At 42.9% G+C, this 15,381-nt stretch overlaps 1 protein-coding gene and 1 long non-coding RNA gene across 10 annotated transcripts in view; one reads left to right on the top strand and one right to left on the bottom strand.

Annotated features, from left to right (window-relative positions):
• LOC121511453 (transcription factor COE3) overlaps nucleotides 1-15,381 on the top strand; it is an 83,001-nt gene that overhangs the window by 59,227 nt on the left and 8,393 nt on the right. For all 9 annotated transcript variants that reach the window (XM_041790154.1, XM_041790153.1, XM_041790148.1 and 6 more), the window contains exon 11: nucleotides 13,031-13,119. In XM_041790154.1, coding sequence (XP_041646088.1) covers nucleotides 13,031-13,119 — 89 coding nt within the window. The remainder of the gene's footprint in view (nucleotides 1-13,030; nucleotides 13,120-15,381) is intronic.
• Nucleotides 2,835-6,195, bottom strand: LOC121511454. The gene is made up of 3 exons (XR_005992043.1): nucleotides 5,931-6,195; nucleotides 3,083-3,214; nucleotides 2,835-2,976 (listed from the first exon to the last, which is right to left on the bottom strand). It is a non-coding gene; the product is annotated as an uncharacterized LOC121511454 (long non-coding RNA).

Here is a 15,381-nt window from a genome sequence, read left to right as displayed (position 1 = left end):
GTCAAAGCGCTTTCACCCCCTACCCCTCCACCCAGCACCCCAAGGCCTCCAGCAGCACAGCCCTGGCCTTGAGCGCAGCAGAATTGCAAAGTGGGCCCCCCCCTTTTCTCCGATCCAGACCCCTCCGTCCTGGGGCAGCTGTTTCTCATCAAACTCCCCCCTCCCCTTCCTCCCTCTTTTTCTCCCCCAAACCACCACTACCACCCCCCAGCCATCCGTCCCCTTCTCCTCCAACCGTGCAGTCTGGCCCGGCTCTCCTGCGTTTAACCTCCCTAGCAGGAGCAGAGCAGAGGCCAACAAGGCACCAGGATAATGAAACAGGAGTGTAGTGTGTGTGCGTCTGTTTGTTAGAGAGAAAATGTGTGTGTGCACGTGTTACTGCACAGCCCTGAGAAGGTGTATAAGTTAAGACATTAATGGCTTCTATAGCACCCTGGTGAAAGTGCCAGGTCCCTTAAGAACAGACCCCATTAGTCACAGAGGCTAAGCGGATTGGGATGATTACCATCAGGTTTTACTGGGGAAACGTGTCCCCCCACTCTCTCTATCTTTGTTGATTTCCTCCCCCCCTATTCTTCCTCTCTGTCTTCCCTCGGTTCCTACTCACTTCCAGTTAGTATAAAGATACAATTACCCCTAGAGGCAACGGTGGTACAATTGATTAGTGTGCTGAATTAAAAGAGAAAGTCACCAATAGACAGGTCCAGCTCCTCTCTACCGCCCGCCTATTCCCTGTGTGGCTCACCCCTGATTGTACGAGGGGTTGACGCTCCAGAGAATGAGAGAGCAGAATGCATAACGCCAGAATGAGGTATCACTAGCCTCCATATGTACAGTAATTGCCAGGTGAAAGGATGTTAGCTACTTCTCTAAGACATTAAGAAGCGAATGGGGCTGATGCATCGAGTGCAAGAGAGTGGATCATGTATTTAAGAGTGGAACAGCTCATTCCAAACGTGGCTTTTTCTCCCTCTTGAAAAAAATTGAGCTACACGGGCAAATAGGTTTGAAATGACCTGGAGTAACAATAGCGATTACAGAGAGAGAGAGAGACACAGCGCTGTCTAACAGGCGCAGAATATTCTGGTGTCATATCGTAGAGCAACATGTGCATATCAAAGGTCTGGTTATCAAAGCCAACGGCTTCAAGCGTGACTTGAGAGCACAGCGGCTTGAGAGGAGTGCCTTTTTAAGACTTTTTTTTTTTCATGTTGACTCTTCTTGCACCGCCACTCTAATTGTGGAGATTTAACTCGCTCAATTTAAGAAATTATCACAAATTACTGAGAGTCAACACAGAGGAGACTGCAGCCAAGTCGAACAGCGGAGGGGACACGTCCTCACTCGGGTTAGTACCCTGGAACGGCTCCAAAACTCACAATCCATTCTTAGTGAGAGAGAGAGAGAGAGAGAGCACCCTGTAGATGTCAAATAATCCTGTTGGCATTGACTATCGAATGTTTAAAACACTAATGAGACAAACAGACATACTATATAAAACTTTAGTGGGCTGTATTTACTGACTGCCTCAAGGAGCTTATATCTGTGTTTTAATTGGCACATTTTTAAAGGACTGACATGGTTTTTTGTCTATACCTTTTCTCTAACAAAATGCTGTCCCTTGGAGCTGGCTGGCTTGTCCTCTATCTAATCCATGTATCGGTTATCCATTGGTCCGACTGTCAGCAAGGTTGTAGAAAATCAAAAGGAGAAAGTCCTGGCTGTACCTGGGGTCAATACTTTATTATACTTTCTACTTTATTAAGCACTGCAAACAGTACGTTCTGGTGTAATCAGATAATTCTAAAACAGAAAAATCTCAATTTTCAGCCTCATTTGCAGCACCTTAACCTTTTTACTGCATGATTTCAGTGCTGTATGAAAGAGTAAATCATAAATAAAAACTTTGAGCGTACAATTTATCCAATTTAAGCTCCTAATTGCATCAGAGCTTTTGCTTTTCTATCTTGGCCAAGTTTCCACGAGAGCTCCCCTCCAGGGGCAGCCATGCAGGCCCTTGGTAATATGGTTCTGCAAGCAGTCCTAACACACTCAGCCACTATTTATCCTAATCAGTGACATCCACATAACCAGGATTGCTTAAAATGAACCCCTTCCGCGCCCCAGAAAACGCACATTTACCGGGACCCCATTTGTCATGGGTAAATTGAGGGTCAGTAAACTTCGCCTGTATCCTCCAGTGGGGATCCAGGACATGCATCATAACGTTAGGAGAGAATGATTGGCGAAGGCGAGCTGTCACACATTTGTCAGGGGGAAGGGAACATTATTTGCTAATTTCCCAAGCTGGGCACTGACAGGGTGCTTCGTCTTCAGACCTTTGGTGACCGGCATGGCTTCACAGCTATTAGTACAAGTCAAGTGTTTTTTTTTTTCTTTTTTTTTCTCCTCTCACTGTAAAGCGGCAGTAATAAGAGCCATCCGTTCGACCTCACAAGATCGCAGCACACTGGGTGAAGGATTTTGGACGGAGTGGATGCCCCATACAGTGAAGTTGCTCTTGCCAGGCTTTAGTTGAGGGCCAGACAGCCTTGAGGGCTGATGGATCACAAACTTTCCTCGTCAAGGTGACGCTATCGACTCCACTGCACCAAAATCTGACAAAATGGGTATGAGGCAGTCATTCATCAACATAAGGACAAAGAGGTCATGTGTGCTTCACTCAATACTGGTGGAGATCAAGAAATGTCAGGCCTGTAAGGGATGGAAAAGGAAGATGTTCATGGTGTAAAGAGAGAAGGGGGCTTTTAGTTAAGCTTTAACTACTTATTTTTTACTTTTAGAGCTTATGATTTATTTGTCTTTGCATGCATGTTAAGTAGAGGCCAGCACTAACTAAACAAGCAGAGATATAAATAGTGATATCCTCTCCTCAAATCCAAATTTAAACTTGCTTCCGCTCCACTCCTAGAAAGAGGAACAAAATGTCATGCAGACTTGGACCCTCCTCTCCTTCTAAAAAAAAAGAAAAAGCATTAAATAAATAAACAGAGACATCTTTATCAGACCACATCAGACAGGACCCCGTGCTGCTCAGTTTGTGACTCGGGCCTATCCTTACGTCTCCTCTCCTCCGCCCTGCCATCACTTTGAAGTCGCAGACTCAGAAGTTGATCAGATGGAGCGCTTCCTTTCCATTTCCCGTCCTGCAGGGTTGGGTTTGGTATTCGGTTGGTCAGCGATGAGGTGTGGCCTACAGCAAAGATATGCTATAATCAAAGGCATTCAAGGAGGTATGTAAACAGATCGGATATGGAGGATGACTTGAAAAAAAATGTCTTAATAGTTTTGAAGTCTGTTTAATTTAGACTTTTTGTTTTTGATTTTAGCTTAGTTTAAATTGTGGTTTGCCTTTAATTAAATGCTTCATTTTAGTTTAGTTTCTGTTAAATGGCAGTGTTTTCAAAGTTGGCTCTTGAGCTGTTGCTTGGAGAGAAGAGGAGGGACAATGTAACAAAGCACGACATTTATAATGAATAGTAACAACAATATCCTAATATTTAGTTTTAAATATCACTGCATATCAAAATCTGTTATTTTCAACGTCAGTTATTCAATATTTGAAAACTGCACACCAAAATGCAGTTAAATCAGAGCTGTAAGCATTAATGCATTAATCCTGATTAACTAAGGCCCAACATTAGCTCATTAAAATGTTTTAATGCATGCATTATTGTTTGTTTCAGCACACTTTGGTTAGGCCACTGCAGTGTCTCCCTGCAGCCACAGTGATGTAAAATCAGTCCACCACTGCTCCTTAATTCTTATCTCTCTTTAAAAAAACTCACAGACAGCTCAGAGGTCAAGCCAAGTCATCAAACTTTTAACAAGTTTCTTTTTCCAAGTATGTCATAACGGTTGATGTAGCAAAAGTTCCTCTTTTCCTTTCAAAATAAAAGCAGCTCTGTATCCAACCAGGAAGTCAGTGACCCTTATCAAGACAGTACTTTGGGGGGATTAATTGCATTTAACAACAGGCGTCCTGAGATTAACCATGATTAAATATTCTAACTGACAACTTTAATGTAATGAATGAATAACAAGGCAAGGAAAACTTTATAGGGGTCTCTATATATCTAAAACAGCCCGCAGGTAAAATTAACACATTATTTGAGTGCATTGATTTTCATAAACAGAGCTGATCAAGAGCAACTACTTAACCACATACAATGACCAGCTCATTAACCACAGAAAGAGACCAAAATCACTGTCCGATGATGATTCATCATACACAAAATCATCTGATCGCTCTGTTCTGAAACATCCCAACAACCAATTCTTCTTCACTCACAGTCATGAATGTCTCTTATTCCATGTTGAAGGTTGATCTATGATTTCTGGTTAGGCAGTGCAGTAATAGAGCATTTGTTAGATAAAACAGGGAAAATTAATGGTTTCTTATGGGATAAACTGTACCTGCATGGCCGTTTTAGGTATATGTGGACATTTATAAAATCTGAATTAATGCAAACAATTTTTCAGGACACCAGGTGCTAAACAACAAACTTGAAAAGGCAATGACTGAGAGACTTTAAAATCTTACTCATGCAAAAACTGGACACTACTAACAAACAGCTTTGGGTAAATTTGACCAGATTGGCGGGTCTAGTGTTAAAAAGACATTGATTTAAATGAACAAGATTATTAAGTGTTTAAAACCATAGCATTTGTTTTTGTTTGTTTTTAATATTTGCCATACAAGGAATTTAAGATTTCTGCAAGAGGGAGGAGAACTCTTGGCATGTTGAGGATTTGTAAGCCTGTTTTATATGAAATACCAGTCAGATGCAATACCCAATAGTGCAAGAAAAAGTACAAACCATGAAGGTCAGTCAGTGCAGCGGTGTTATTAAAGCTCCTGTCAGGAACTTTTTGTGTAAGTACTGTTTATGACAAAACCTCATCCTGTTTCCAATTTCCAAGTCAGTTCTATCCTATGAAAAATGTAAAGACTTTCTGCTGTGTGCTACAACCAACTATAATTGACACCTACCCCCTGGCTGCAGACACTGACACTAAAAAAAAAAAACTATAAAGAAATAGACAATCTTATCGCTGATTCACTTGTTTGCTTTTGTTGGCCTTAAAGACACATGCATGAATTCCAGTCTGTTTCATAAGCGAATAAAAACTCCTTACAGGAGCTTTAACCTGAAAAGTCAACCAGATATGTCAACAGCAACAGCAGCATAGTTCTTAAAGACAAAAGTGCAGATCTCTGTTGTTTTTATGCTATGTTTAGTTTTTTTTTTTTTTCTAATCTTGTAACGTACCTTAAAACATTTGTATTTATGTTCGCAAAGACTCATTTTCACATCAGCTTACTAAAAGTTAAGCTTTGGATATTTTAGTTTTCATTCTGTGTTTGTTTTTAAGTTTTTGTTGATGATAAAAAAATCAGAACACATTCATATAGCACTTGGCAAGACAAGACAGGATTATTTATAGCACACCAATCCAAAAATTGTTCCATTCAACAGAACATTTGGAACATTAATGAGCAAAAATCACACAAAAACTATCAAAATAATAGCCCTAGACTATTGTTTGTGTTGACTGTAACACCTTTAAAGTGTTGAATGCATACAGCATTCCTGCTAAGCATCCTACTGAGGTTGTCTTTCTATTAGATATGCCTTTCATAGTCATCTTGTTCATGTCATTTATTTGTTTTTGTATGCCTTCAAACCCTGTGTGTGTGGCCCTGTCAATCTTTTAAAAGTCATGACAATTCTTAATTTTCTGCTGATTTAAAGAAAAAGAAATCCCTGTGAAGTATGAGCTACTGCAGGTTAGGATGAATCAGGCATTTCTAAATGTCATCGCCACAGTCGAGTGGGCTGTAACCAGTTGGCACAACAGTTTTAGCATGTGTCATAGCGTGTTATCCACTCGCCATATCCCCATACCTGCCTGTCTCATTACAACCCTGGTATTTAGCACTTAGCTCGGCAGGAACGGAGCCGACACCGGTTGCCAAGTTAGACGGGCTCTGGTTTGAAGGCCTTGTGAGCTTTATGTGGAGCGCGACAAGGTTCCACGGAGGAAGGTCCTTGTGCCCAATTAGAGGGCTGACGTGACACGTGCTCGCACTCCCCCACTGTCAGGCAGCTTGTCAGGTAGGCTTTGAGAGGCACACTGTGGCATTATTCCACAGCGTGTTATCAGCAAGTGACCTGTGAAATCCAGCTCCAGGAAATTGATTGAAATGAGTACTTGCAGTTGAGCATGTATTTTCCCCCCATTACATCGCTCCGTGAAATGCATTGTGGGTATCTTTCAAAAGAAAAATGAAAGTATAGGCTGTGTTTTTTTCTCCTTCTTCCCAGTAAGGATGGTATTCATTGATTTAATTTTAATTGGACCCACTTTTTGTCTCACAGTATTGTTAGAGGTCTGTTTTGTAATGGCTTTTAAAATGGATTGTCCTCACTAAGTCACAGCATCAGTCCTCTGCCACAGGAAAGATAGACGCAGGGAGGTAGGGAGGGGGGCTCTTGATAGACGAGGATCTTTCCCCTCCTCCTCCTCCTCCTCCTTCTTCTCCTCTTTTCTCTACCTCCTCTTCTTGCCCCATTTTCAGTATGATCCACACCCAACGGGCTTTAAAAGAACTCCACCCGCCCTCCCTCCTCCTCCACTGCTGCATTTTGATTGAAATTCATCGGCAAGTTTATTGAGAAATGAATGAGGGAGGCAGCGCGGTATTGACTTTGAGAGGAAAACACAACTCATCTTGAATGAGGGGGAAAACGCGGCCGTAATTTAGCCGTCATCGATCCGTGCCCCGTCCATGTATTGATCTTCATTTTACAATATTAATTTGCGCTTGCAATCAGCTGTGAAGGGAACCCATTTGATTTCTGTTGGCCGGTAATGTGTGAAAGTCCGCCGGCGTCCTTAGAGAAGTGGCACACATACTTTAGATGTCATCTAAGAGGATTGAACAGGTGTCTGTGGCCCTTTCTAATAATACGGCCCGATATGAAGGGAGTCAGAAATTATGGATGTGCAATCTGTAACATTGCTCCCTTTTAACCGTGTTAATTACATTTTATCTGTTGCAGGAGCAATATCTGCTGGAGACTGTAACTGTCGAGGCTTTTTTTTTTTCATCTGTATTGGCTCAAAGTTCATGAAATTTCAATGAACATTGATCTGTCTCCATTGATTTATCCTAACTGCAGATCTTTGAAATTTTAATTTCCTGTTCATCTTGAGACTGCTGGAGATGGAATCACTCAGTGATAACTGGCTGCAGTGGATGGAGATGATATGGTCAGTGTTAAAACAGATGAGGTTTGCTTTGCGTGGGTTTGCAGTGAAAATTCCAATTTGGCTTGGTTTGTTTTTTAAGACAGTCTCTACATCTGCATGTGTGTTTTCTACTCTTTTGAAACCTGGAACATATCCCTACTCTGGAGCAGGAGCATGACTTCTTAAAATCTTACTGTCTGTGTATGCACCAGTTTTAACAGCAACTCTGAGATCTTTGGTAGAGTCGGTGAGACGAGGTCATTATGTGTTTAAAGCTGCTCTGACTGCATCCATCTAACAGACTCCAGGTGCCTAGAAGGCTTCACTTTGACAAGTCACAAATGCAATAACACTTGAATGAACTTCTGCTTGCGCTGTTTATCTGTCTCCCCCTTTTCCAACTCCCACTCCACCTCTAATTTGTGTTAAGGGGAAAGAAAAAAATAACTGCTCAATGGTGTAGGAGGAGTGGAGATAAGCTCGAAGCAGTTAAGTATAATTAGCGAAAGTAATAGCTGGCAAATGGCAACAAGGCTAGGTTTTTATCTCCTGGAAAGATAGAGTTATCGTAATAAGCTGTAATGGCTGGCAGGAATGCTAGTACTCTGTGCGAGCTTCCATTCAGGCTCGCAGACTTAACAAGGAACAATTTCCCTTAAATTTACTGCTTTGCTCAAACATTTCCCCATGTTTATACTCCCATACTGTAAGTCAATACATGTGTTCAATCCACTCACATATAGACCGAGGGCACATTGCGCCGTATTGCCATGTAAGCACTTCTGACTGCCAACGTCGGCCATGTTACACTGTTCCTGTGGAGCGTTTACTCGTGTCCTATTTCCAGAGAACATGGAGAAGGAGCAGCAGACCACACTCAGATGCCATGTAACACGCCATCCACTCTACATTTTAAGTGAAGTGGCTAGCCAAGGCGGCTAAAAGGAGCTCTTGGGGAAAATATGTCCGTAGCATGAAAGGACGAGGAGGCGGATTGAGGCGTCAGATCAAAATGAGATTGGGGAAGTGCACATTCCAAGAAGAGGAAATTCCACTGAAGCCCTGCCATGGACGCTCATGCGCATGCGTGATATTCAAAATTGGAAATTGATATGGTCACAGCTGCACACCGAGTCATGCATTCCATTTGTTCATATTCTGAAACATGATCATTCGGTCTCTAGAGTGAGAAAAAATAACTGAGTATTTGTAAAAATTCTCCATGAGGAAAGAGGGAGGAAATCTGTTCTCTTTTAAGTCAAATATGGCAACAGTTATTTGAGTTATCAGCTGTTAGATTTCATATGATTATATTTGATTGAAATGAAAATAACAAACTGAACTGTGTTTGTGCTGCACAAGCAGGGAAAAAAGATGTAATTGAACAAAACGTGCAACTTGTCTAAATCTGGACAGAAAATGAGAGAAAATGAAAATTCTATTAGTCCATAATGTCCCCCTCCCTTCTCCATGTGCTCTTCATCTCTCCTGCAAAGTATTCAAATGCAAGCCCTGCCTTACCTCCCCGTGTCTCTTTTTCTCTAATTATCCATGAGGTCAGTAAGCAAAATGGGGAAGAAGCCAGGAGATCAATACAAATTATCCCTGAGCAAACCAGTGCTGACAGTTTGAATTGCAGCATATGTTTACCCAAAATCAGGCAATTTATCTTAATATCAGGCGAGTAATGCAGCAGGGGTGAGGGGTCACACAATCTCTCCACCTCATAATTACCCGCCTCTAAAACAGGAAAGTGGTATTGATTGGCCGCGAGCCGGGAAGCGGGCGTGACTGGAACGTGCCAGCGACCCCCCCCACCACCTCCCCAGCCCCCTCACATACACACATTCTAGCCCCTATCATGCCTCCCCTCCTGAGTCCCCCCACCACCACCTTCCTCGGGTCCCTCCTCCCCTTGGATAGACTCCCCACCCAGAGCAGGATTTATGGGATATGTGTGGAGGGTTTCATGTTTCCTTGCAGAATCAGTACAGGAGGGGGGTTAAAGATGGCTCCCTCCACGCCCTAACCTACCCCCTCCACCCTATCTCCCTCTCACCATATTATTGTTGAGTGCCAAACTAAATCTGGCATGCATGGAGTCATGCAAGGGCACTGCAGATTTGGCTGCTTTCGGAGGGAAAAGTTTGCGACAGAGTGTGAAGTTGGGATTAAAAAAGACCTAGTGTGAAGATGTGGGATTCAGAAAGCTGTTGTCAATGTGTGTGGTGGAAGAAAAAATAGGAAGAGCAGCCCCAGTGATTCTTGTAAAAGCTCGGCAGATGAAAGGAAATCTTTGGTGGGGAGAAAAAATGTGGTGCTCAACACACACACAGACATCTAACGCATTTATTGTCCAGATTGAATATAAGTGCTCAGTATATATCATCAGCAGCTCTTACAGGATTATTGACATTGTCTGTGTCTGTCTGCACCCAGTGTACATGCTACGACTACAAAACTGTCAACTCATCAACTGACAGCACCGTTTAGCGCTAATGCAAGTCTCCATCAGCTGTCAAAAGCATTTGCATGAAATCAATAGCAGATGGCGGTCTGTGTCACCAATTTCATTACGCTGGGGTTGTTACAAAGATCATCTCCATGATAGATGAGATGGCGACATGTCGACATGCCGAGATCATGCCTGCATGGTGCCTGGACTGCTGCTGCACAACATTGAGCCATGTGTTTAAAGTGAAACATGATTAAATGGAAGTTTGGTCCAGAGTGCTGCATTAAAACTTTCTTTATGTAGACTTTTAAGTCCTTTCTGGGGGATACAGGATACAGTTCTCTCTGTCCTTATTAATACCACACATTTTAAACAGTATCAAAAAGTGCTTAAACAAAAAAAAAAAAAAACTACATTTGCATCATAAGAAAGGTATGTAGGAGAATCAAAAACTGCATGCAAGCTCCAGCACATTGTCAACATTGCACAAAAAAGTGTGCAGCACTAAAGGACTGAAATGTTGCCCATGCTTTTGTGCAGTTTTTTCAGTTTGCAGGAGTTTGCTGGCAATTTCTTTTAACTGGGGCCAAGAAATAACCAAATATCAGGTAACCAGGAATTCTATTCTTGATGCAAAGTCATCAAAAACTGCATGCAATCTCCTGCACACTGTCAAAATTGCACATAAACCTGGAATGTTGCTAATGCTGTTGTGTTATTTAGTCAGTTTGCAGAAACTACAAGCAAATTTTGATAATTGAATACAAGAAATAAGCAAGTATCAGGTGTCTAGGACTTATAATTTTGTTGCCAAGGCATAAAAAACTGCATGCAAGCTCCTGCACATTGCCCAAGAACCTTAAAAACACATAAGCAGTGAAATGTTGCCAACGCTTTGTGCAATTTAGTCAGTTTGCAGGAGTTTGCAGGCAATTTTTGATAACTGAAAACAAGAAATAAGCAAGTATGGCATATCTAGGACTTCTATTTTTGTTGCAATTGTAGCAAAAACTGCACCCAACCTCCTGCAGTGTCAAAATTGCACAAAAAACCTTAACGACACTAAAGGACTAAAATGTTGCCAATGCTTTTGTGCAATTTAGTCAGTTTTCAGGAGTTCGCCCACAACCGTTGACGGCATGAAACAAGAAGAACCAAATATCAGGTGTCTTGGACCTCTATTTTTGTTGCCAAGGTATCATAATACATATCAATATTGCCTCATGTTTACGTGTTATTTATATCAGTATTTAATATTCTGCCACCGTGACAACCCTAGTTTAGGATATCCTACCCTCCAAATCGCATTCTTCAATTTTTTCGCTTTGCACTTGAAGCAGGGCATCATTATCATTGCGAAGCCACATCAAACACTACACCTCTCCAACCTTATAGGTCTCGTCCTGTACTGTACGTCTCTCCGGCTGTGTTCCCAGCATGCCTGGCGGGTTGTGCAGGCCCCAGCTGAGGCAGAGGACAGGGAGAGCGTGATGTATCACCCTGAGAGAGCCCACTGACAGCCTCTGATGATGGATGGCCTGATTATGGAGTGCTTTTTACACATACACAATTTACATCACACTGAGCAGCGGGGTCTGGCAGGGCTGCCGTGCACACACTCTCTAAACTGGGGACGTGCACTCACACACTCACACGGACTCTTGCACGTATGCATGCTCCTGTCCTGTGCACACATGCATGAGACTGCCACAGTGCATAGATAAGAAAGGGGGTGGAAATAACAAAAGAAAAGGGGCAAATTCCTGGCTACAGCCTTGTCATGTACGATCAATACGGCAGATCAATCCTTTATTAAGGAGAAGATGGCGTTTCCCCACATAGGCGAGCAGACCTTTGTCGTTTGGGGGACGCATGATGACATGTCAAATCAGATTTCCAGCAGTGTATGTTTGTGTGGCGTCGGGGTTTATTCAGGTGTGCCCACTGCCACAGGATTTGCAAGCTAGATCCTTGCTATCGATTAGCACCCTGCATTGTCCATGCTTGAACACATAATTGCTCCATTGGATCACGCTCGAGCTGGCAATTACTGTATTCAGGTTTTGGCAGAAGTGGTGCATGTGTCAGTACATGGCTGCTGTGTATGCGTGAGTAGGTACAGTATGTGAGTGTGAGTGAGCATGCTTGCATGCTTATCAAAGTAAGAAGGAACAAAAGAGAAGAAAGGTAAATGTTTGTGACTACAGGGTTTGTACTTCAGTGGGCCTGCCGCCCGCCTGCCTGCCTGCCTGCCTGCGCGTGTTTGTGTGTGCGTTTTCATGGGGTTGGGGGGGGGGGTTCACTTGCATTCACATTCTGTAGTGTTCGGCAGGTTCAGCGAGCTGTGCGGTGTTAATGCTGAAATTACATGCTGAGTAATGAGTGATGGGCCAAATTACAGGCTGAACAATGAATAGAGGCAGGCAGCTCTTATTAGTCTCCATAGAAAGCCATTGATTTATGAAGCGCCTTGCTCGCCGGAGTTACTCTCCTGAAAATGATATCTACATTGAGAAGTGATGTTCTCTATTAAGTCGTTCCTTCCCCCTTTACACCGCTCTCCACCCTTCCTCCCCTCCTCCTCCTCCTCTCCTCTGCCCTCCCTCCCTCCCTTTTTCCTTGTCCTGCCTCTGAGTGTACACATGATTGTTTAGAATCAGCCGGAGCTGTAAGGAAGCCTTCAATTACCCATTAGGACTGTCAGACATAAAACGGCCCTGCTCTCACCAAAGTCTGGGGTTATGATTCATTTACTTTGTGCCTCTGATTCATCGCCCAATATGCCTCATGCCCCAGATTACTATTTGAGGGGTGGGAGAGATTAATGGCTCCACAGGATCCGGCGCCGTATTTCACAGGCCCAGTGTTGCAGTACAGTCAGTGCAGAAGGGGTGAAATGACAGCAACTTACACTAGATCAATGTGTGGACAGCCTTTCACAGATTATTAAGGCTCTGTTAGATTAAAAGACCCCCGCTATGTAGTTTGCTGTAGTCAATATTCTTACGCTGATAAAAAGGGGGAGGGTCCCTGTGAAGGATTCTCAGGCTGATGTAGGTCATCAAGGCTGTTAATGGAATAACACTCAGTGACACAAGTGTCAGAGGAGCTTGTGTCATTTTCAATCTGAAGTCGATGATGTTTCATAAAACATCGCCTCACCCTTGAGGTTTCTTTGAAATTAGGCATTCTGAAATGACTTTTCTTCTGTAAATTCCAACATATTTCTCAATTAGTCTCTTTGGCAAAATTAGCCTTGGATTGTTCTCATTTTCCTCTTCTTTGTGTTTGTCTCAGCCCTGAACGAGCCAACCATCGACTATGGTTTCCAGAGGCTGCAGAAGGTCATTCCCAGACATCCCGGCGACCCTGAGAGGTTACCAAAGGTCAGTAAAAGTCTCTGCTGTAAAGTAAAAAGCCACACTGAACGGGGATGATACAAAGCTGTCTGCGTTGTAATGCCTTTAATGCTCCGAATGTGAGGAATAAACAAAACATTAGCATCAAGGCGGCGCACTGTGACCCCAAAACCGTGACAGCTTTGCTTCACATATGTGGCTTACCCTCTAACCAGCGTGGTAATGGTATTGGTTTTGTGTGTGGAGAGAGGCGTAAACTCTCTGTGTGGTAAAATAGCTCAATCAGGCGTTTTCCTCTCCAGTAGTCTGTGGAGATGGTAATCTGGTCAGAAACGACGTCTGCACCCTCATTACCCCACTCATGTTTTCCTTTCATTTTCTGCAGCTCGATTTGGTTTAATCTTTTGTTTACAGAACCCTGTGCCGTAAACCCCCTAGTCTTACTGCAGCTAATAGACAAAGACTGCATGTTATTATGCTTTGGCTTTCTTATTGTTTTCTTTTGAACCTGGGTGAAGGAGTTGAAAGCCACATCAGTTTTAGTCACACTGGTGTGACACATGAATAGGCTTCCATATTGAAAGACCTGTGTGTTTTTTTTATTTCTCTACCCCTGCAGAAACTCTTTGATTCTCTTACTCTTTTCATTCCCTTTGATTCTTTTATTCTTCCCATTTCCTATTGATAAAATCTATCTGTGTGTTTTCACTAATTGCTACCCTGCCAGTAACAATTTTGGTGAGTGACGTTCCAGATGTGTCAAGTGTAATAATATGACTGATTAGTCCATTCAAAGGCCCTCGCATGCAGTAAAGCGGTGGCCACCTTGGAGTTTTAATAATACTGTAAAACCTTTAAAGACCTTATCTATTAAATCCCAGCATGCAACACAGCAATATCATTAACGTCCAACGGACAATTTAATAAAGAACAGACTGTGTGGTGGCTACAGACGTTTGACCAAGGCAATGTGAAGAAATGGAACATCACAGCTAGTCCCTGCTTCAGTATATGAAGTGTTTCAATTAGACCTGGTCCCTGTGGAGACAGGAAACAACACCTAGACATGAAATGTTGCTCTAATTTCAACTGTAAACGTGGACCAAAAGGTAAAGTACACTTACCTTTAATATCCTCATGGCTTTCTCTATCTCCGCAGGCTTCACCGGCCAAAGCAGTTTCAATTTTATAAAGTCACAGTGTCTTTGCGAAAGCCACATCTTTTCAACAACAATGTTTAACACAGCTTTATTACAGAGGCCTCACCTCTTTCTTTGAATACAAAGTCGTTGTTTTCCTCTTTTGTTGGGAGACAGATTTTGACACTGAACCCAAGATTAGTTTCCTGGCTGTGCGTATACTTAATATAGCACGCTCTCCCGGCCCCTTTTTGCATGAAACAATCACAGAGTGAGATGAAACCCTGCACTTCCAATAAACAACATAAATATTTGATTTGCTCTCTAATGGACCCAAATATGGGGTTCAGGGGGCATGTAAATGATCCCACCAAGTGATTCGTCATTGTTAAGCCTGCCATCTGAGGGTCAGCTCCAGGGGTCAAAAGCACATTCCCAATAAAACAGCCGGCGGCGGCGGCAGTGGCGGTGGCTGCGGCTGGCATGTACATTTGGAATGAGAACAAAAACCGGCATATAGAGAACAGCCATTACAGGGTGCAGGTGAGGGTAGGGAGACTCTATAAAAAGAAGATAAAGCTGGAGGACGCGCGGTGTGCATTAGCAGAAAGGCAAATCGACACCAGGCCCACTCACCGCCTTTATACCCCCCTCTCCTCCTCCCTCCCATGACTTCACCCTCCAGTTGATAATATTACTGCGCTATATTGATTTCCACCAGCCTTCTCCCTGGGACCAGTAAGACACGTGGTAATTGTAAGGAGACAGAAAGCCAATATGGGAGTGCTCATGGATAGCAAGGGATGCACGCTAATATTGTTGCTACACAGAGAAAAAAGGGGGGAAGCTGCCTCTGATTGAAGTTTACCTCGTAATTCTAAGACAACATCGTAGATGACAGTCTGACCCTGTGGGAGGAGTGGAGATATAAAAATTCAATGCAAAGTCCAGGGTGAATATGAAAGTAATAAGTGTGAGCAGTCAAGTGATGAGAAAGGAGATTGGTTTGCGGGCATCGCGTTAAGTGAACAGAGACTTTGGAATTCACCCTCCTTTTTAAGATCTTGTTATAAAACAATTTTCTATTCATAATATAAAAAAGACAATTTATAATACCATTTTGTGCCCTCTGGCAGTAATGGACAAATAG

Source organism: Cheilinus undulatus, linkage group 6, assembly GCF_018320785.1.
Source record: "Cheilinus undulatus linkage group 6, ASM1832078v1, whole genome shotgun sequence".
Lineage (NCBI taxonomy): Eukaryota > Metazoa > Chordata > Actinopteri > Labriformes > Labridae > Cheilinus > Cheilinus undulatus.
This window is presented reverse-complemented; position numbering and strand designations above follow the sequence as displayed.